The sequence below is a fragment of the Vitis vinifera genome, chromosome 4 (genome assembly GCF_030704535.1).
Source record: "Vitis vinifera cultivar Pinot Noir 40024 chromosome 4, ASM3070453v1".
Taxonomy (NCBI): Eukaryota; Viridiplantae; Streptophyta; class Magnoliopsida; order Vitales; family Vitaceae; genus Vitis; species Vitis vinifera.
Window position 1 is genome coordinate 6459360 of NC_081808.1, and position 24426 is coordinate 6483785.

Genomic DNA, 24426 nt, shown 5'->3' on the forward strand with positions numbered 1-24426 from the left:
TATGAGAACATTATTAAAAGGGTGAATACAGTATCTAACAGCAGGGAAAGAAACCAAGTCGATTATGTGTAATCACACAACTATAGTTTTTTCAATTTCAAGATCATAAAGCAGAAATTTTTTACAAATCCATTTTTATTTTATGTAAATCATATCGTTTAAAAACTAACTTCTTTGACACAAAAACAATGTTTACAAAATTCACCCCATTTTATGATGATATTTCTGAATCTTTTTTTTCTTTTTGATAAATTTGAATCATTATATTTGTTGCATAACAATTCTTCATAAGCTTCTAGAGGTTCTCAAGCTCATTGTGCCTATTTGTATTTATAAATTATCAAATGAGTCTTTTTCCTACATTGAAAACACTGTTCAGCATTTATGATAGGAAACCTTTATGTTAGGTATTAACTCTTTTATTCCAAGTAATTTCACCCAAGATGGTTACACACTTCATTCTAGTTAGGTAACATTTTTATTACAAATAATTTCAGCCAAGACAATCACACACTTCATCCAAAAATTATAAAGCCCGATAGTATTTAAGAATCCCATCATAAATCCAAATATATGAATATTCAAAAAAGGAATCCAAAATAAGAATTCAAATTTTTAGGTGAAGATTCAATTTAATATACAGTATTATAAAAATTATGCCAGACATAATCCCTATGTATCATTTCTGGGGCATCAAGATGACATGGACGTAAGGGAATAGTGGGTGAACTCATAAATAATAAGACAAGGAAAACATGTCATTTCATTTGTTCAAAACAAATAATCATGAAATTTACCAGTTGGCATTTATAGTCACAACCTCTTAAAACTTGAACTTACAGAACACAATTCCAGCTCTGATTATAAACGAGGATTTACTCGTGTAAAAAAGCAGTAGGGTTTGACTCACCATCAAATCAGGCAATGGCATCTTAACTTTTGTAAGCATGATTTCACAGTTATATGCTCGCCTAAGGTCAATCTGCAAGAACCAGGGATAAAAAACAGAGATTTAGATATTCTTCTTACATTAATCATTTTATTGGAGAGACATAATTAAAGGCAAGAGTAAGGTTGGGGGAATATAAAGAGCCTCACTTCCCGGCAGCAAACACATGAATGAATGAATTTTCCATTTCATAAAAGAAATGAAAAAAAACTGTTGCCTCTTTTTTTTTTTTGATCAGATAAAAAAAACTGTTGCCTCTTGCAAGCCAGAAAACTACCTATGACTCCAAAAATAACATATAGTTTATTGTATGCAGATTTTCTATCAAAGCCAATTCCTGACAATCTTGAAGCAATAATCAGTGGCCAATATGCCTTATTCGTTAATGCATTGACAAACACAGAAGTTTCCAGGCATCCGATCCATGCATTGACAAACAAACTCCTACACACTAATGACGAGGACAAAATAGAAAACACCTATGAGTATTTTTGTAGCCAATAACCCACAACCAAGCTGTGGAAGAAGAAGTGTCCTCACAGTAAGAGATTAAACCCCACTGTTCCTCCCTCTTCCCCGATTGAGAGAGAAGAGCTATTGTAATTAACCGAACATTCAAGTTTTCGAATTTCCATCTCAACCCAAGAAGACAAACACGTTTTCCTCTTTTCCCCTGAGATCTTAACCCCACGCCCTTTTCTTGCCTCCATTTTCCTCATGAGGGAGCTAGTTTCCTTTTCAAAACCCTTCACTAGCATCCCCAAAAGGTTACTGAACTTGGAAAACTTATAAGGCTTTCAGAAAAAACCACCTCCCCCACTGAGTTGCTACTAGCCTCCATGGCCCTGAAATCCTCCACCTCTTCAGTCCTAACCACCAACTCCCTACCCATAAGGCCCTTTGCTGCAATTCCCATGAGATTCAACATCCTTCCATCTCAGAGCAGCATCTTTAGTGGTTGAACACCCGAACCCAAGGAAGGGTCCGCCCTTAACAAGTAAGCAGGCCCATTGTCGCGAACAAGCAATCCAATTGGAGAGTGAGGAGAAGAAATTTGGGGGGGGGGGGGAGGGGGATGAGGGGGAAGGGAGGAAGCCCTACCTTTGAATCCAGTCTCATTTGCCAAGAGGGCTTCATCGACCCCTGAAACCCACAGCGACAATCCTAGAGGCACCACACTTAGAAGGGATCATTGAAGTGCTCCAAGGAACCAACAGGACCTCCATTGATGGGAGGTCTCAAGAGACCCACTTAGGTCTTCTCACCTAAGCTCTCAAAATAAAGGGTTGGAGAACAAACCTTTGGGTCAACCATCTAGAGAACTTAAAAGGCACAACCCAGACTTGGCTAGCCTACCAAGGCTTTCTCTAGATGGGACAGAGCCAACAGCAATTGGCTAGCTCAAGGAGATGAAAGGGATCCCTTCACCCACTTTGCATTTTGAAGGCCAGGGACCCACCAACCCACAAGAAGGGCCAAGAAGCTCACAAATAGAGCTATTGACTTTGTTTAAAAAAGTTATCTCTCGATGCTCACACAGAGAGACTTAGCATTGCACCTAACACCTACAAAACCTCTCCAACACGTTTCCCTTCGTCCCGCTCCACCCTCCCAACCGCGCGTGCACTTCCCTCCCTTTCATCCCTGACTTTTTGGAAGTCTACAACTCACCTTAGAGGCCACCCTTGATAGCCATGGCAAAACTTCCCACCATAATTGGATGGCAAAAATGTCTTCTCTATCCACCATAAGCAACTAGCTTAGCACCTCCTCCCACTAAATTTAACAAGTAATCTAGTCCATTTCAAGTGACACCTCTCCTCTACCTCCTCGTCCATTGAAACAAACCCTTCACAAGCATCACCCAATCTCTTAAAGAATTCTTTTCCCCACAAATGCATTGGTAAACCCAACACCCTCACCCACACTTCACCAACACAGGCACCTTCTCTAAAACAACCAACACCTGGCCTCCACCACTCCAACTAGAGTTTTCTTCCCTTGACCAAAATAGGCCCTAAAAGCAAAACCCTTTTGACTTCAAAAACATCTTCAAACTCAAATTAAATGAGAGTGCCTCCCAACAAACACAGATGTAACTCACCTTTCAAACCCCAAGAATATTGAGCCTAAGATTTCAAAAAGTCTAAAATCAACAAATGGCTCGAAGGAGCCTCCCATCTCCCTACTAGACACTTCTTGACACTAAGTTGTTGAACACCTCCTTTGTCTCACTCTCAATCCACACAACCTCGCCCATCTCCCTCTTGCCTCTAGTCAATACCTCCGCAAAAAAAACATGGTTTAAAATAACACCACCTTCTTTTTTTTCCTTTTCCTCCCGACACCTAACAAACTCCTTTGAAGCCTCCAAAGGCCTAGGCTCAAGAACAAGTCCGATGCTCCTTAGTTTGATGGCAAGGATCTTCCAACCCCTTAGGAAATTTTTTCCCTTTGGAAAAACTAAGGAGAACCTTTTCTCCTTTATGCTCAAAGTTAAGCAAAGCCGAAATCTTCCAACTTTGTTGCAACACAACTACAATTTGTAGCCCTTTCCACCTTTATTCCACACCCTTCTACAAGACTCCCTAAACTTCCTTTTCAGGCAATCTTCCACCCCTTCTAGAAGCTAGCAAGAGCCCTCTCCCCAAACCTGATCCAAGCGGAAAACCTTCTACCCTTCTCCACAATCTTCCCTACCATCTTACCTTTTCCAAGCTCCAACGAGATTTCAAAGGTTTTCAACTCCACTCCAAACCAACATTTACCTCCAAGAGTAACCAAACCAACATTTTCCTTCATTGCTCAGATGCAGCAATCCCCTTTCTCCATTGCTCAGAACCTTAAGCAATTTCCAAGTTTTGGAAGGATTTCTTATCCTTCTCATGTTTTCTTCACATTAATTAATACATCTTTTGTTTCTAATAAAAAATAAAAACTATGCCATTTTGTTTTGTTTTTGGAAAAATACGCTATTTATTGATATGACTTCTAAGTACAAGCAAAGGATGATAAATACTTCCAAAATACAAATGAGAACAAAAAAATAATAATAATAATAATAATACTTCCAAAATGCAAAGGATAACAAAATAATAATAATGATAATAATAATAATAATAATAATAAAGATAGATAAATTGATCAAATATAAAATCCTTTACAAAAGAAACCATTTGCTTTGCACCATGTTTAGATAACTCATGAGCAAACGCATTAGTTGAATGAGGCGATCAAGACAAGGAACAACCCCAACTACTAGCTAGATCTAGGATTCAAGGAACCACATGTTGTACTTCTAAGAATCTCTTTCCAACTTAGATACCCATGAGATCACTATAGTAGAATCTCCTTCCACCAAAAAATAAGAAAAACCCAAAACCTTAACCTATAATAAGTCCTCCAAAAGAACTAAGATCTCCAACCTAATAACCAATCCCTTTCCTTTCAATTTAGAGATGGCTCACTACTGTACCATGGTGATCACTCATCACACCTTTGATTCCTAGTTGGCCTAGGTTATCTAGACCATACCCATCAAAGTTCAACTTAATCAAACTCAATGGAAGTGAAGCCCATATTGAGAGCATCTTCCAACCTACCCTCTTATCATGTTCCAATCTAGTGTAGATTGTTCAATGGAGTACCCTCAAAAGTTGTAGAGGCTTAGAAAGAGGAATAGAAATGTATCAAATCCAAAATAGATTCTAAGGTCCTCAATTTATCCTAAAAAATTCTCACATTCCCCTTTCTCCAAACTATCCATAAAAACACAAGGCAAGCCACAAGCCAAAGTAGCATTCTTCTAGGATTATCCCTAAATCCTCTAAAAGAGATAAAAATATATACCACACTATTGGGGGAAACCCAATCTATCCAAGTAAGCTAAATAGCCCATTACAATCATTCAAAGGTCTTAACCTTCAATGAGGATTTAAGAGTTCTGAATGAAGATGAAAAGAAAGACTACAAAAAGCAAGCTTACAGAATTCAATGATCAAACTCTCTCATCTAAGAAGGTGACAAATACACAAAGGTAAAAGATGGCATGAAAAGTTCAAGCTCTTCAATTCTAGATCAATGAAGTTTCGACAAATCCTTCCTTTTTGCACTATCCAATCTACCGGATCATGTTCATTTATGTCCAACAAAATTCATATGGCAATCTAAAGCCTCATCTAAGGTTAAGGCCTTTGTCTGGCTAGTGACCAACAAGAAGGTCAACACTAACAACTTGCTATAAGTGAAAGACCTCACAAAGCACTTAGTCCTAACTATTGCACTATGTGTATGATGAGTGGTAAGATGATTGTTTTAATCTCATTTTACATCATCTGATGACTATGGCAATTTGGTATAAATTATTTAGCTTGGTCAAGTTAGATTGTGTTCCTCCTGGGGGCATAAGTGACATAATGACCATTTTCTTTAAAGGCTTGGAGAGTATAGGAAGAGAAAAAACTCTTTGGAAAATTGTTTGCCTCACTTTGATTTGGATATGGTGGGAGAAAAATGCAAAGATTTTTTAGGATAGGTCGAAAAGCATAGAGTTGATATAAGACTTAATTTACTTCTATTCCTGTTTTTAGGCCTTAACAACTTTAGATATTAAGGGCACTCCTATTAGTGTTATTCAGCTCAACTAGGACTTGGTATGTAAATAAAGGTTTAAAACAACAAATCTTCAAGCAAAGCTTCGACATCCTTTGTAGATGCATTGATTTCAAATGTCTAATGATACGAGGATTCTAATGTCCCCCCTCAACCATATCATCCCAAACATTTGACATCAAGCCTCCTTTGACGTAGCTAAGGCCTCCAAGGAAGGGAAAGTACTAGCTAAGAGTTTATCCTCACATCACTTATCCTTTCAAAACTTCAATTATTCTCATCCTCCACTTCAAATGATATTTTACTGCCAACCACATCCCAACTCTTCCTAATGGTTTTCCAAACACCAACCCCATACCCTCCCCCCCTTACATTATAACAACACCAACCCCCCTCCTCCTCCCCATACTTTCCTTGAATGGCCTTTTTCCAAAAAGCCTCTTCCTATGACACATATCACTAACTCCATCTTCCCAGAAGAGTCTTATTAAGGAGAAGAAAGATTTCCTATTCCTACACCCCCTTATTTTTCCCTATGCAAACAATCAGCCATATTACTAGATAAATCTTTTTTTCTAAAGCCCCTCCTTCACAAAGGAAATCTCTTTGAACTTTCTCAATCCTTAATCTGAACTTTCTAGGCATGCTAAACTAGGACATGAAGTGTACAGACAGATTGGACAAAGTGCTTTAAATAAAGGCCAATCTCCCTCCTTTCGGGATATATCGCCTTTCAAAATGCAAGTCTTTTGTCAAATTTCTCTTCCACCATATCCCAAGCAGACTTTGCTTTAAACAGAGTCCCTAATGGTTAGGGATGCCAATAAGGAGGGACATTTTTAGGCACTCACCTCATGCTGCCCCACTTCTAATAGGGTGGGTTTGATAGAAGCATAACTGGATTAAAGGCAGGTTTAGGGAGATTTTTTGAAACTTGGGTTGCATTTGGGGTGAGTTTGGGTTTTGCCTTGTCCCCTCTCCCATTTAAACTTTTTTGGGGACAAGGATGCGAATTTATTTACATAATTGGGGTGGGCTGGGATGGGGGTGACCCACCCTAAACCCACCTCGTTGTCATACCTACGCATACCAATCCCAAATAAATAGTTGGGATCTTCCCACCTTACATCCCAACTTAAGAGCTAAAACATTAGCTACCCTTCCAATTTGGATCAATTCACTTTTCTTCAGGTTGATTTTCAAACTTGAAATAGCTTCAAACTACATAAGCAACCAGTTTAAATGAGCCACCTGTCTTTGAGAAGCCTTGCAAAAAATTAACGTGTCGTCAACAAACAACAAACGGGAGACCTCCACCCTCTCACTTCCCCTTCCACTTCTCTTTCCCCTAAAACAGGGAAAAAAAAACCCTTCTCTAGCCTTCTCCAACAAACAACCGAACACCTCCATCGCCAAAACAAATAGATAAGGAGAGAGAGGGTTTCCTTGCCTTAATCCTTTTGAGCTTTGAAAAAACCCAGAAGAGATTCCATTAACAAGAACGAAAAACTTTATCATCAAAGATGCACCATTTAATCCACTCAGACCATTTCTAACCAAACCCCATCTTTCTAAGAATAGCTATCAAGAAGTCCTAGTTAACATGATTGTACGCTTTCTCAATGTCAAGCTTACAAATTATGCCACTAGATCCACTCTTCAACAAAGAATCAATAGCCTCAATAGCTGTAAGTGCTACATCAAGGATCTGTCCACTCTTCACAAACACAGTTTGTAACTCAAAGGCCACTCTACCCATCACCCTCTTCAACCTATTAGCCAAGACTTTAGCAAGAAGCTTGTACAAACCCCTCACCAAGCTAATAGGCCTAAATCTTTCAGATCTTCAGCACCCCTGTTCTTTGGAATTAACACGAAAAACAAAGCATTCAAACTTCCCTTGGTCATAAAACTCCCTAAATAGCCCCCCCCCCCCCCCCCCCCTTATTGTATTGTTTTCTTCTGCTTTTTCAATGATATGTTAGGTTTCTACTTAAAATAAAAAAGAAAGATCACTACAATTTAGAGCAAAAAAAGAAAGAAAGAGAGAGAGACAAAAAAAGAAAGGAGATAACTAAAATTTAGAGGCATAAGAAAACCCTTATTAACTGCATGTAAGAATATGAACAATGCTGTCCTATAGTTAAAAGAACATGAACAATGCTGCCCTACAACACTTCACAGCAGTAACCAAAATGAAAATCTAACTGAATTGGTAAATTTTTTATTCATATGTGATCATTAAAGTAAAATTTACAAGCCTTACATTAAATAATCAGAATTCGGTTCTGAATCTCCTTTCCAGAAAAATCCAATGATTTTCACCAGATCATACATTTCATAATTTGAATCATACTGTTACCCAACTCCATGCTCAAAAAGAAAAACCTTCTTAGCTGCTGAGGAGTGTATTGCAAATAGTCTAAGACAAAGAACAAAAATATCCCCCATGCACACTCAAAAAATATATAAAAAAAAAAAAAAAGGGACAAAATAAATGGTGAAGGGTACATCTGGCAATTGGCGGTTTCAGGTCCTTTCATATTGTTTTGGCTTTGAACAATCAAAGGGCAAAGCTAAACTTGAACCGGCACACTTATGACCAGGATGGGAATTTGAAAAGCAACTCAAAACAGCATGCCTCAAAATTGTGAATAAAATTAATAACCAAACATTAAACCCACTCACCTAAACAGTAAGGTACAATTTTATAGGTTTTAACAAAAATACTTATTTTCTAGGACAAACATACATTTTGTTTAGAGCTGAAGAGACCGTTTAGAAGAGGTCTCCCACTTGTTTGACCAGAGTACTTTTTCTTTTCTTTTGATAGGCATTTTCGACAAGGGTACTTAAAACATTTTGTAATGCACATGCCTGATATAATTTCTCTCAGCATGGCAACAAAAGAGTTAACTGACAGTAATAACTCACCAAGGTCAAGAAGACAACCCAAACCTAACGTGATCATAATCAAGCAGTGCAGATCCAACCACAACCCACAGTAGCCCAACCTGATAAAGGCCAGGTGGGTTTATAGGTCAAAAAAAAAAATCTTGCCAGCTACACCATGAGTTAACAAAATGCACGGAAGTAACTACATACTACATTCTTAAAAATTAAAAAACTAAATTACCAGCTGGACTTTCTCGGATTTAGGTCCTGAGGCACGACGATTTGATTTTCCACCCACGCCCCCATTTTCCGAATTTGGAACAGCTGTTGAGAAAAGACTTTCTAGTTCTGACATGTCAAACTCAGGAGCCCTAGCAAGGATGAAACAGAGGCATATCATTAAAATGCTTATATCATATTAACAGAAACAATTATTTACCAAATGAAGAAAAGAATGGCCTTGGATACAAAATATACTTGGAAGCTTCCTCAGGTCGTTGCGTCTCTGCCCATAAGCTCCCTTGCATGGCCCTTGTTAACTTTAACCAATGATATGGCTTCAAAGAAGCCTTTTTGGGTTGAGCCTGAATTTTTGGACCAGCTCGTGATAGGCCTCGACCCTTTCCACCAAACTGAGCAGAAGGTGGACCAGGAAATGGAGGTATATTTCCATTGCTGCCAGCAACTTGGGCACCAGAAGCTTTTGATAACCCTTTGCCAAAAGGAGCAGGTGGAGGTGGTGGAGCATGTGGAAAATTATTGGACCTAGAATCCTTTGGCATAAAACCAGGGGAAGGAGGAGATGGTGGGGCTGTAGATGTAATGTTGGGACTTGAGGCAGACCCAGAACATGAAGGAGGTGGAGGAGGTGGAGGAGGACCAACAGGAACCACCGAGTTCATCTTATGCAATGATGAGGAAAGCAAGCAGCTAACTGATGGAATGACCCCACAGGGTGGAGGAGGGGGAGGGGGAGGGGGAGGGGAAGGGGGAGCTGGAGTTGAAAATGAGTTATTGACAGTGGTAGATGTAGAAGTCCCTGAAAAACAAGAGCGTTGAGGAGGGGGAGGAGGAGGGGGAGGGGGAGGGGGAGCTGGAGTTGAAAATGAGTTATTGACAGTGGTAGATGTAGAAGTCCCTGAAAAACAAGAGCGTTGAGGAGGGGGAGGAGGAGGGGGAGGGGAGGGGGAGTTCTTGACGGTGGAAGATTGACATTTCCCTGAAAAGGAATGTGGTAGTGGTGGTGGTCGAGGAGCCATCAGTGATGACTGATGTCTTCCCTGTAAGGAGGCTCCAGGCTGTTTAGTAAGTAAAGAACGGATTGGTTCGGAAGCTGATGAAGTAAGAGGGGATCGTTGAGGAGCACAAGGAGGAGGGGGAGGAGGGGGAGGAGGAGGAGGGGCAGCAGAAATTTTAGTCATACTTGTAGGAGGCTCCAGAGAAGGTTGCAATGAGGGTGGTGGAGGTGGGGCTGGGGGAATTGAAACAATACAGGGCTGCATAGGTTTTGTCACACGTGAAACAGGAACTGAAATAGCAGGAGAAAGTGGAGATATTGTGACTGATTGAGTGACTTCTTGACCTATAGGTGCAGCATGATCATGCAACAGAGCTGTAATGCCAAGGGCTGACGGTGCACTATGATATCTTGAGATAGGCACAGGTGATCCTTGCAAGGAGTTACTGTTTGAAACTGGATTAGATATAGGAGTCTGAGGTATCCGCTGGGATATGATCTTAGATTGAGCAGGCCGTTGAAGTGCAACCTGCAGTTCTTGGGGATCAATCTTCCTTCTAATCAAATTTGCATCTACAGATGGTTTAGCTGATGTCATATGTTGTTTCCCCAAAGCCATGGATGTGGTACTGCTGATATTGTTTTCTGCTGCCTTAGGTTTTGGTTTATCTTCAACCTTTTCAGGACTTAATTCCTGCAACAAACCAACAGTTTCTCCACTCTGAGCAGAATCAGTCTCCAATTCCTGGAGAACATTTGATGCAGTGATTTGCTGGAGCACATTGAATGCCACATCTGTCTTTGGATCTAGCCAATCAACATTGCTGAAGATCTCTTGAACTTTTGCAAATGCTTCCATAGGAAGACCGTCTTTCTCCTCAACACCTTCCAAATCAATTGTAATAAGGGAATTACCCGAATCCATCTCCGAAAATAGAACCTTCACCAAAATAAAAACAGGAGCAAAATAAAATTGCCGAAGCACTAGACATATATATTCAAGGAGAGAGAGAGAGAGAGAGAGAGATACCTCTGCTCTGAAGTCTTTGGGGAATTGATCCTTAGAATTCCATAAAATATCGATTTCATCACGGTTAAGCATCAGAATATTTGATCGTATGAAAGCTGTGTTAAACATGACCCTAAACATCATTTCTTCACGTTCCATATCTTCTTCCAAGCTAATACACTCAAGCACAACATCCCCTTGAATATGGCAATGGATGTCAATTTTAACTAGCTCGCAATCTTCCTGGATCAGAATATAAAGGATTTTCCCAGAAAAGGGAAAAAAATATCATATAACTGAGATAGGGAAAAACATAAATGCACATTTGAATTACATCAAAGCCAAAGAAATGCCTATCCCAAAGATATTTCTGACTCCATTGAAGCCCCCATTAGTAATTGTTGTACCATAGTGGAAGCACTGGCATACAGAAAAGTTAAATATATATATATATATATATATGAAATTCAATTTCCTGTTCATGATTGAAATTACAGGTGCCACTTAACCCTAACTAACTCAATCGAGCCTACAAACAATTTAGCCATACCAAGCTCTTTTTTTGGATAGGCAATAGAAAATATATTAGAGAACAGTGCCTAACAAAAAGTGACGCATCCAATGTCACACCAAGCTTCATAATCCAGGTTCTTAATTGTGGTAAGATTTAGGCTTTAAATTGCCCCATTTTCAGGACTGCTACTGCCATTTAAATTAGACCCACGACAAAGCAACATCAAAACCCCAGCCCTTAATCTTCTAAAAGTAAAAGAAGACCAATCTTATGAAGGTGTGGACATATTCCAACATAATATTCTTTAGAGAGGCAGTGAACTGACATTTTTTTTAATCAGAAACAGATGTATTGCATTGAATGATAAATACAAAAAAGGATGAGAAATTCTTCCAAGATGCATAATTACTGATCAGAAAGTAGAAGGCATATTGCTCCAAAAAAATAAACAAAAACAAACCGCAGATAGGATCATAGGAAAAAAACAATGCACATATACTACAAAATGCTCCTTGATTCGCTAAATGGTTTACAGTGTGATTAATTATACAAAAAACCCAAGAGAAGGAGCATCCCACCTCACTAGCAATATCTAAAATCTTACAGAAGCCAACTATCTAACTTCCATGAACCTCTCTCCCTATAAGACACCCAAGAAATAACAAGAGTAGAATCTCCCTCTACATTTAGGTTGAATGGACATAAATTTTTGGGTTGCAGAAAGCCTTTGTGTAATGCTAATATCTTCTCCTCAACGGTTGAATCCACTCCAAAAAGTTTAAAGTAAGTCATCAATCTGTACCTGAATAACCTCTGGTCATGCCTTCTACACCTAGTTGACAAGGATTACCCAAAGAACACCCATCAAAAAGTTAACTTTACTGAAACAATTGAAGGGTGTAACCAGTCAAGCATTGTCTTCTCAAAAGATCTTTTAGAGTAGCAAACATTTTCCTAATCCAATAAGGAGTACCAGAAAAAAGATAAGTGATAGATGTCAAAAGGGACGAGAGGAAGTGAACCAAATCTTAAATAGCTTCATGAATTTCTTATCTTCAAAAATCCTAGCATTTATCTCCCACAATAAAAACCATATCAAGACCAAACAATCTATGCTAAAGTCCTAGTGTTATGGAGCAACAAAGAGAGACATGGTCAATTGGTTCACTACTCTCCAAGCACATAACACATCAGTCCACGCTAAGAGTTTTATAAGGCTTCTTACATGTAGCATATCGTTAGTATTAACCTTCTTATTAGTTGCAAACTTTGCAAAAGCCTTAACCTTAGATGGAGCTTTTCATTGACTTTACAAGGAAGAAAGGAGTAAAGATAGGAGAAATTGTAAGAACACTAAAAAGGAAACTCACTAAGAAGTCCTGAAAGTGTCAGTGACCAAACTTTCACATCTAGGAAGGTAAGTGAAAGGTAAACATGTAATAAGGAGGAAAGGAGTATTGTTAGGTCCTCAATTTCTGGATCAGAAAGTTCCCAATGGAAATTGAAACTCTAAAATGGAGAATTATAGGAAGGAACTATGACAGAAGAAATAGGATAGTCTTTACTCCTTGCAAACCTGAAATGATTAGGAAATTGAAGTTTAAGAGGTTAATTTCCCTTCAATTTCCCAACCAAATATCCTTCCAAAACCAAATTTTTATACCCTTTCCCACATAGAAACAAGTAAAATTAGAGAAATTGGTGAAAACTGGACCATTAGAATTCCAAGGACAATGTTGCAACCACTGACTACACTGCATCCAAAACATAAATGCTTAAGATGATCCTATGCCATAAAGTGTTGTTCTCCTTAAGAAAAATCTCCACAACCACTTCCAAGAAGGGCTCTCTTCCTCAAGAAGCTCCTATCTAACCTCAAACCTCTATCTCTTTTTAGTTTACACACATGCTCTAATCCAATGAGGTGGTCCATCTTCTTCTTTTTCCTAAACCCTAACTACTTAGTATCTCACTATAATCCCTCAATCCTAGTGGTCACTTTTACTAGGATTTCGAAAGCAAGAAAGAAACAAATGGAGATAAAAGATCAATATGATTGTACAAGGATTATTCTACCATCAAGGGAAAAAGAAAAAAAAAAAAAAACCTTTCTTCTTAGGTCTCAATACGAAACAACTCTAGGATTCCTACTCAAAGGGAGACCCAAATAAACTAGGGCCCAAGAACATCCTACATTCTAGGAGGGTAGCAAAACAAAAAATCAGTTCATATTTAGCACTAATCCCCACCAATGCGCTTTTTTTATTAATTAAACTTGAGGCCAAATATGCATCCAAAAACCATTAGAATGATTGTAAGACTTTGCAATTCTTCTAGGTAGTTCTAAAGAAAAATATGAAATCATCAGCAAATTGTAAATAAGTCACCCTAGTCATATCTCTACCCACCAAAAAGCTCTCTAGTAACCCAAGATCCTCAACTTTCAAAACCAACTAACTCAACACATGAACAAGAATTGGTGAAAAGCTCTCTAGTAAACCTTTAGATACTGTAACTCAACCTTTGGCACTCCTATTAACTAATACAACAAAATTAACAAGTGATAAACAACCTCAAATCCATAAGCTCCACTTTGGACTAAGACCTTTCCTCTCTAAAGCATGATTTAAGAAATGTCAATCCACATAATCATATGCATTTTCAAAATCTATCTTGCAAAAAATTCTTATCCACTTGAACGTCTTCTTTCATCCACCACTTCATTAGCCACAAAGACTAACTCAAGGATATGTCTTCCCTCAACATAAGCATCTTCAAACAAATCAATGCTTTTGTATAGAAATCCTTGAATGCAATGGGATAACGTTTTGGCTATTTCCTCATAAAGACTAGTAACCAAACTTATAGGTCTAAAGCCAGAGGCTTTGGCGGACTAAATTCTCTAGATGCAAGTACAATGAAAATGGCATTGGTGCTCTTATTTATGACTATAGTACTATAGAATTATGCAAACTTTTGTCTATCAAAAAACAAAAAGAAAAGAATTATGAAAAAAGCTTCAACAAATCCTCTTTGATTGTGTTCCAACATTTTTGATAAAATGCTAGGGTAGACCCATATGGGCTTGAAGCCTTTTCTATATCTATAAACATTGCACCTTGAATTTCCTTCTTTGGAAAGGGAGGCTCCAACTACTTAACACACTCCTCAAATATTGAGGACCAATCCAAACCTTCTATCCTCCAAGGATTCGCATTTGATTTGTTGTAAAGTCTCCAAAAAAAGTTCAAAATCTCCTCAAATATACTTTGCTAGTCATCCAGCAACACCCTTTCTTCAGACACTACAGACTTTCTTCTTCCATTTGCCATCCTAAGAAAATATTAGAATTGTAATCCCCTATTTTTAGCACATTTTAGCCTAGCTCTCTCTCTCCGGGTATCTCTTCCCTAAATAAAAGTTCCTCCAAGTGAGGTTTCTTTTGTCCTTTCTTTTTCACATCCCTCAACATTGCTAATTCGGTTGTGAAAACACCCTCCCCCTCACAAGAATCTTTTGGGCTGATGTCTGTAAAGAGAGCAACTTTCATCACTTCAATATCCTCAAAATTCTCCTTGTCTCAAATTTTCAGTTCACTGATGAGTCGTAACTTCTACATGAACTTATGACCCTTCAACCATGCATCCCTTGACCATGAGCTAACATTGTCCCTAAAATCAGTTTGGACCAATCACACATTATCCATAAAATCAGCAATGAACTAACAAATTAGACAAGCTTAGTTGCAAAAAAACCCATATTAGAAGTGGTAGATTCATCTGATCGATGAAGTTTTACTGAGAAGATTTAAGTGCAGCATCTTATAAAGTCTTGGTGCCATTGCATCTGTTCTGTTCAGAGGGAGTACAATTTGGTCCCAAGATGGTAATGAATAAATAAGAATCTCATTGTTAAATAGAATGATGTTATCTAGGATCACAATGCAGCTGGAAATACAAGGCAAATTATTGTTTCAGATAAGCGCCAAGAAGTGTTTAGTGTTAAAGGGCAATATTAAGAAATACAATAGATTCACTTTTCAGAGAGGAGTGAACTATCATGTGCTAATAGATTTTTATGATTAAATTATATAGGCATCATCAGAAGTTACACAATGATCCAAAATTAAAATATTTCTTTCTAGATGCAGTATTTACTGAAGGAACAATATGAGAGTAACTAAGAAAATTCATATAAACCAGCCAATCTGCATGAACAACTTTCAGCAAGAATGCTGCAACATCATCAGGGACAGCACAAAGTAAGACCTTTCGATGAAGCAAATAATAATAATTTGACAGACAAATAACAACAAAATTGATGAAAAGAACATAAGAAGATATCCTTTCTACTCCATCAAAAAAAACATTTAAAATTAAAGGCTGAAGAATATACAAATATAAATAAGAGACCTATGCCCACCTGCTTGTAATGCCGAACAGTTTTGCTCCTCTTCGGGGTCGAGAACAGGACTTTGGGAGTCCGATCAGCAACCATAAAAGGATCCTGACCATATATCCTAAATATTGGACGGCAACCCCCCTCTCCATCCAAATTAGGAATGATTCTGAGAATGACACAGTCCAACGTAAGTGCCCTATCCAGTGGAGGCCACTCTGAGCCTACATTCCTTCTTGATACATACTGCAGGTACCTCAGTTGGGAAGGCAATGGATTTAGTGGAGACATCAGCTGCAAGAGCTCACGAGGTGCTTGCTTGTAAATCATGTCCAAAGTTTTCTGTTCCCCGGTGTACTGCTTCCTATAAATCAAGAGGGCAGCTAACATGAAAGCCAAAATTGGCCACCCACTTCGCTCACAATGCATCAAGAGTACATTCTGCTGCCCAAGTGAGAGCCAGCTTTCGCTTGATCTTAAAAAGTGATGGATCATCTCCATTGTGAGTAATGGGCAACCCTCATAATGTCGAGGATAATCCATCACAGTCATATCATACTCAGACAAAATACTAGAAATCTGGCTTTGGCTGTCTCCCTCTCGGAAGTTGAACACCATGAATGAAGCATCAGGGAAGTGCTCACGAAGTTGACCCACTATGCTTCCCATGTAAACTTTATATTCCTCATCTTCCAGAACATCCGTGGTAAAGCAGCAATCAAACACTAAACATATACACAAGTGTGTAATCACAACCATATGAGGAATATTAATCCAGAAAATTTTACACTAAGGATGAATTAATCACAATTTAATGCATAAGTGCCATTCACTTTGCATTTCATCACAAGTAAATGAATGTACTAAAAATTATAAATGCTTAAACACAAATCAATGATAACATGCACACAAAGAGTCATAAACTGGAGAGAAAGTGTTATGCCAAAATTTGAAACATTCACCTCCACTGGGAAACAAATTGCTATCTAAAATCTACAATGCAAAGTTGAAATTTCCCCTTTTATTTTTGTTCCATTTCCTGACTTTTCTCAACAAGCAAACTAACATTAACAAAATAATGACACTCTCCACTAAGCCTATCTACGGCAATAGTGGTGAGATCATTTTTGTTCATTTCCTTTCATCATGCCATTGGAAATAATGTACGCTTCCTACTCCATAGAACTAATTGTGACGATTCCCCACAAACAGTCCATAAAGTTCTTAGACATTAAAAATGAATTATAAAAACAGCTTACTACAAGAACATGAGCTAGGAGAATGCCCACTTAAATTCGTACACTATTAACCAATGAACAAATAAAGCAAGACAATCAAAAAACTAAAAACAACCCATTAAAGTACAACCAAACCCCATTAAGATTAGTAAAAAGGCACACAAGAACATGAGCTAGGAGAATGCCCACTTAAATTCGTACACTATCAACCAATGAACAAATAAGGCAAGACAATCAAAAAACTAAAAACAACCCGTTAAAGTAAAACCAAACCCCATTAAGATCACACACAAGCAGTCCATAAAGTTCTTAGGCATTAAAAATGAATTATTAAAACAGCTTACTACAAGAACATGAGCTACGAGAATGCCCATTTAAATTCATACACTACCAACCAATGAACAAATAAGGCAAGACAATCAAAAAACTAAAAGCACCCCATTAAAGTACAACCAAACCCCATTAATCCCCGACCCTCAAAACAGCCAAATGTCATCAAAATTGCCGCAATCATATCATACCATAAACCCTCTCAGAGATCTCCAAGAGCCCGTCTGGCGGCTTCCGATAGAAGAACTTCCGAAACAGCGCCATCTACCGTCAAGATCCAACAATATCACCCACTGGAAACCCTATAAACGTTCCAATTCAACCCACATTGCAACCAACACCACACCCTTTTCAGCTAAAATACATAGATCCCCAGAAAAACCCAATACCCAAAAAGACTAAACAACCATGATGACGGCATTGCAGAGAGTGCGGATTCAGGAACCAGAGGGCATGGATTTTGCTGTGAATCAAAGGAAACCCTTTTGTGAACGTGCCTTGTCCTTCACACTATGCAGAGAAAGAGGGGCTGAAGGAATGTGAGTTTATAAAGAGAGAAAGTGATTGTTTTGTTGGTTTTTAGAAAGAGAAAGAGTCAGATATGGAGGTTGTTCAAATGGGGATCCAAGGATCTGGGTTTTTTGTCTGTCTCTTTCCTAGGTGTTGTTTTCTGTCTGTATCTGTGTGATTTGGTGATAAACGGATGCTCATGATAATAATGATGATTCATTCTTCATTCTTCATTCACCAGTCTCTCTCTCTCTCTTTCTCTCTACAATACTCTTTCTCTCTCTACACATAGCTCATATCTTCTTCCAGGCCGTCACTCACACGTGTCCCCCATGAGTGTATTAACTGGGCATTAAACATAATAAACGAGGGTATTTTGGTCCAAATAAATTGAGGAATGGAGTTATACCAATGGGGTCTTGCCACGTAAACGAAGTGAAATTTGATGTTGTGGAGCCCCTCTTCATATGAGCAATAGAGGATTATTACCCTTTGAAATTCCTTTTGTCACATAATTGAAATTTTGAGATAAAGACACCAAAAATAAGATTATGCTTTTTTTGTCTTTACAAGCTTCTAAAGAATATTATAAGACTCATTTCTTATTACCTAATATTTAAATGCATATCAATGGCTCTCTATCCATTATCATAATTTCCTACCAACAGCTCAATGATTAGTTGTAAGAAGAATTATGACAGTATTTTCTTTTTATAATTAATCCATATTAATATTGAATAAGAATTTTAAATTTTTTAAAATACACTTTATTTTTTAATCTCGATCTTGATCTCTATCTCGATCTTTAACAGGTTTTATACTTTACCTTCATGTTCAAAATCCTACACCTACCCTGGTTTTATACTTTATCTTCATGTTCAAAATCCTACACTTACCCGATAAATTGATCTTGACCTTTAATGAGTTTTATACTTTACCCTCGGATTGAAAATCCAACGCTTAACTTACAAAACTTAATTAATATTTTACTTTTAAATACGAATTTTTTATAAAAATATAAAAGTAACTATTCTTTTTATACTATATTTAGAATATCAGTTTGAACTTATATTTAATCGACTTTAAATTAACAACCTTAAAATAAAATTTATCAGATACATTCAAAATACAATAGTCATTAGTTTTGATTTTTAATTTTAGAATTGGTCTTGATTTTTGTAGGCAGATGCAAAATGTGACAGATTTATAAATTGAATTGATTACAAAACTAATTTCTCAATAAATAAAATAATTATTAAAAAAAATCAAAAGTGGATTCTTTTTGGGCAGTTGTGTGACTTGTGAGAAGGACCCCATTGGACCACTGCTAGCACATAGACCTTTCACATTACTCAATATATGAACACATCACATGGGGCAATGGCAGGCAAGTACAAAACCAAGCTTTTGTTTTTCTTTCTTTATTTTGTTTTTTATTTTTTAAAAAAAATTATTTTTTTCTATTCATGTTCTCAGTCTGTGTTTGAAATTGTTGTTAAAAAGCAGGGAATCAAAGCATCAATTAAGGCTTCATCACTTTTTCTTTTTGGTTTTTTGGCTTCAAAGCTTGGATAGGGCAGAAAAAGCCAATTTTACTTTTCACTTTGCTTTAATAGGAGAAATGATTGTTCAAACTTTGGAAGTCAAGTCACCTCCTCAAAAAGTAAGCTTACGAATATTTAGATCATAAAGGCAAGATAATTTATTTTTTAGTGGATTGGGTTGGGGTTTTTTTTTTTTTTTTTTTTTTGATGTGGTTTAAAATTAGTAAATAATATTGTGAGGATACAAGATTAATTTATAAATATTTAAAAATATTTGTAAAATTAATTGATGTGGTTCTTATGCCTTTATATAATCAATTAAATAAAAATATTGAAACTACTAATTTGAAAAGAAAATTCCTAAATTACCCAAATTTGTTACGATAATAAAAAAAATTGATAATTGATTATGTGATTAATTAGAGAATTGGTAACTCAATAATAATTAAGCTACTTAATTGTGTTCAATTAATAAGCAAATGTTTAAAAACTAAGTTAAATTTTATTGATTACTCGCTAGTTTTTCATGGTGCATTTTCGGATTTATGAACTTGTGATTGAAATGGGTGTTTTGTTATTGAGATTGATTCATTAATTTTTATATTTTTAATTTTGAAAAGAATATCAAATCATATTTTTTTATTTTTCAAAATGAATTTCAATTATTAATTTTAGTGGATATTTATATGATCATAGATCATGTTTTGGAGTACGAATCTAAAAAATTTAATTGGAATTTATGATGATTGATTTCATTTTTAAAGGTCAAATGTATAGAAATTTATGAATTTTATTTTTTAAAACTAAAATAATTATGAGGCAAAAATAGTGGTCACTTGTGGTTGAATCTCAATTTAAATTTTAGAACTTTATAGATTTATTTTAGATTCATTTATTTCAAAACTGAATAAGTTAAAAAATAAAATAGCCTTAAAAATATCTTAGGTCTTAAAGTAAATGGCTTTACAACTTAAGTATAAAAATAAATAAATAAATAAACCTTAACATAATTGAATACTTTCTATAGATTTAATCTTCAATTGCCAAAGAAGTAAGGATAAAAACTGCAAAAAAATATATATAATAAAATAAAATAAAATAAAAAATCATTAACATTTCTATAACTTTTCATGCATGCCAAAGGTTTTGCCACCTTTGTAGTAGTAGTCTATTGCAACCCTAGTAATATTCCCATACTATTTCTTTTGCCAAATTGAAAAAAAAAACTCTAAAAATGGTATAAGGAATAACAATAGACATTTTGAAGAAATTAATATTTGTGTGATATAATATGTCATATTCAATGATAATATCATGTATGTCAATTAAAAATAAGAATTTTATAAGTATAAATTCATTATTAAGTTACATCAAATATTTTTCAATAATAATATTATGACATTTAATTATAATATGTTTAATTTTAAAATATATTTAGTATGAAAATTATGATTCATTTAATTCAAAAGTATTCATTGATATAAAATAAGATGATATATGTACGATATTTTTTAATATTTAATTAATATATAAATGACATAAAAAAATAGTTAAGAAAATTATCATGAAAGTTTAAAATTTTTTGTAATCAATTAAATGAAATTTTAAAATAAAAAATTAAAATTAATTAATTTATAAAAATATTTATTTAATATTTTGTTTTTATATAAAATTAATTTTAAAAAAATTCAAAAAAAAAAATCGATGATATTTCAACTAAATTTTGCCCATTTTTTATGATGATTGTGAACCTAAGGGAAACATATATTTATTGTATTTGTCATTTTTAAAAGTTTTACTAATCATTGATACATGCTTAAACTTTTACAACTCGGAATAACTTGAATTTGAATTTGATGAAATTTGAAAATTGTAATGAGCCGGATAAAACCCAAAAAAGTATGTTATATACTTATATCTAATAATTGAAATATCGGGAAATATTAGAGATATTGCATCGGTATTTGGCATGGAAACTTCAATTGACTGTGACCATAATTTATTTATTTTTTGCAATTTTCGTCAATTTATATGTATTTACCGATTTTTCACTAATATTTCAGTTTTATCGGCAAAATTTCAATGACCCAAATTTTAATTTTGTCCATTAGACCAGAATTGTATCAACCCAACTAGCCATAGACGGTATTTTTAATTTTATTCTATGGGGCAAAAGATGGATGAAGCCCAACCAAATTATAAATGTATATTCTAAAATTTAATACTATGACTAATAATTGGATTAAGCCCTCCCACCATTCATGTTAGCTGAAGTTTCGGTGTGGGATGAGATTGTTCTTTTGTTTAAACTAAAATAAAAAAAATTCATACATGAGAAGGGAACTGAACTCATGTCCTTTGAACTTATCATAGATGGCTTACACCATTGAGCTATATAAACATAAAATTATTATTATTATACTACATATATATTTTCATATATTATAATATATTTTATAAATTAATTAAAAAATTTTATAAATCAATTAATTTTAATTACCTTATTATCTATTTTGTATACTAATTAAATGCAATACTAATATAAAATCACAAAAAATATTAATATTTTTAAATAAAAATATTTTGTTTCAAAATATTAATCGATATTTCTTGATATATCAATAAAATCAAATTATCCATATATTCATTAAATTCAATATTTTCATCATTAGTTGCATCTAATTGGTAAAAAATAAACAAAATTACCACTAAATAAAATATACTAACAACATCCTCTTTGATAATCCAAAAATAAACTATCATAATTAGTCCATGGTCATGCCAATTCCATTAAATTCAAATTTATGAATATAAAAACATCAAGTGATCATAGAAAAGGTAGATTTGCAACTCGAGGATCAAGATATATTCTAATTTCTAATTGGCCGATAACACTTACCATATTAAATTATGGATATTTCTTAAAGGGAAGTAACATACAATAGCATAATAGGTCATAAACTATCGCTTACAATTCCTATAGTTATCATAAAATAGTATAGTGTAATTAATCTTTTTTAATAGAATGAAAATTAATTATAGAATTTTTTATTATTCTTTAAAAGCTAATTATTTATGGGTTCGAGTGGTCTCTATAAGAGTTATCTTTGTATATATGCAAACTTTTAGAGCATAATTAGAAGATAAGCGTGAGAATATTGGTGCAATATAAGGGATGGTCTTGGCTCATTAAATTCTAAATATCCACGAGTATGTGCAAATTTCTATTGTGTATACATAGTCTATAATCTAACAATTAGGTCATACTCCTATAACACCAACAAAAAATGAGCACACTACAAACGAAGTTTGAGGGTGTCCATTACAAGGGTAATTGTTTAGTCATGTCAAAGGAGATTAAATTCATATATTTGGTTAAAATAATAATTATTTACTAAGATTACATTTAAATACACTTTTTATTTTTATTTTTAAAAATAGAAATTCCTATTTAAAATTTTTAAACTTAGATGAAGCAACGGACTTTCACTTTTTCAAGATTTTAAAATATTGAAAATTGTTCAAGAACAATCCAAAGTCGATATTTTATGAAAACCGTTTGTAATCAAATATGATTTGAAGTGTTAATGACAATGAGTTGAGGAAATTTCTTATTTCACAACAAGATAGGATAAATACTCTAATATGATTTATAATCTGCATTTGAATTAAAAAATTTATATTGTTTGATTAAAGGAAAATAACAAAGAAAGAAAAAAATATTAAGAAGAATGATTCATTCATATTTGGTTTTATTGCAAAGAAATAAAGAAAATGAAACAAAATAAAATATAATTAAAGTTAATTAGAATTTTTATTTTTATTTTTTTATTTAGGCCCATTTGGGGGTATTTTTAAAAATTATTTTCAAAACAAATAACAAAAAACAGTTTTTAATTCTTTTTTAAAAATAAGGGTGTTTGGCAAGATGTTTTAATTTATTTTTTAAACAAAAAATAAAAAACTTGTTTGGATGAAAAAAATTGTATTGTTTTTAAAAACAATATCTTACTTTTATTTTATAAAAAAAATTATAAACTTAATTTATAATAATATGAAATCAAATTCAAGCTAAGTCTTATTAAAAAATAAAAATTAAATATAATATTATGTATGATTTAAAGATAAATATTTTTTTAATTATAAAACAATTTTTTTAATTATAGTGAAACAAAAATTATTATAAGATAAAAATAATTTTGATATTCATTTTTAATATAAGTCAAATAAGTATTTTAATTAATTTTTTTAAATTTATTGTTTGACCATGATTTTATATGCTTATTTTTAAAAATTGAAGTCTTATTGAAAATAAAAACAATTTTTAGTTATAAATAAATTAAAAAATAAATAGTTTTAAGTAAAACATAAATAGTAATATTATAATAAAATCATTTTTAGTAGAAAATACATTATTTTATTATATATTAGAAACATAAGGATATTAACATCTTTACATTTTTTTTGGTTAAAAATGAATAATACTAATTGTCTATAACATTTTATTTAAAATAAATAATGGATAAAGTTTTACTTTTTTAATATATAAACGAGTCAAGTTTTTTTATTACATATGCACACATTTAATACTCAATTTTAAACATAATATTCTAGAATGTTTTGATTTAATCTATAATTAATTGGATTGGATTGGATTTGATTTTTTATTGCAAATTATTCCTAAAAAAATAAAGGATTTATTAAAAAAATTAAAATATTAATTATGTTTTACTTAATTTATAATCTATTTAATTAGTGCTTTTTTTTAAACAAAATAGTTTTGTGCATAGGATAAATAGTGAATGACTCATGCTATATTAATTTTCCTCTCTTATTTTTTATTCCAATAATTAGATTTATTTTTGAATTCCAAATTATTTTAAAAAATGATTAAACTCATTAATAAATTTAATAAAAAAGTCTCACTTGATTTGAAGTTCATTTTTCAAGTAGAAAAATTTATAAAAGTTTAATTATATGAAAAATAATAATAATAATAATAGAGTCATGATAAACCAATTTTTATCCATAAATTTATGGTATTAATAAGTTTATTATTTGAGCTTTAAATTATTCTTAAAAATTACCAGGCTTGTCAACGAATCCAATACAATAACTCTTATTTAATCTAGAGTTCATTTGTCTAGTAAAATAAAAAATAAATTTTTTTTTTTATATAGAATAGAGTTGT

The 24426-nt window shown here is 34.0% G+C and overlaps 1 protein-coding gene across 3 annotated transcripts in view; it reads right to left on the minus strand.

Moving 5' to 3' along the window:
• LOC100249142 (formin-like protein 18) overlaps positions 1 to 17958 on the minus strand; it is a 40981-nt gene extending 23023 nt beyond the window's left edge. For 2 of the 3 annotated variants that reach the window (XM_059736280.1, XM_059736281.1), the window contains exons 1-6: positions 17373 to 17958; positions 15638 to 16338; positions 10723 to 10944; positions 8933 to 10632; positions 8697 to 8826; positions 911 to 982 (exon numbers count right to left, since the gene is read on the minus strand). In XM_059736280.1, the coding sequence (XP_059592263.1) occupies positions 911 to 982; positions 8697 to 8826; positions 8933 to 10632; positions 10723 to 10944; positions 15638 to 16338; positions 17373 to 17445 (2898 nt within the window). In that variant the 5' untranslated portion in view covers positions 17446 to 17958. The remainder of the gene's footprint in view (positions 1 to 910; positions 983 to 8696; positions 8827 to 8932; positions 10633 to 10722; positions 10945 to 15637; positions 16339 to 17372) is intronic. The other variant, XM_059736279.1, reaches the window with a different exon arrangement.
• Between the last annotated feature and the right edge of the window lie 6468 nt (positions 17959 to 24426).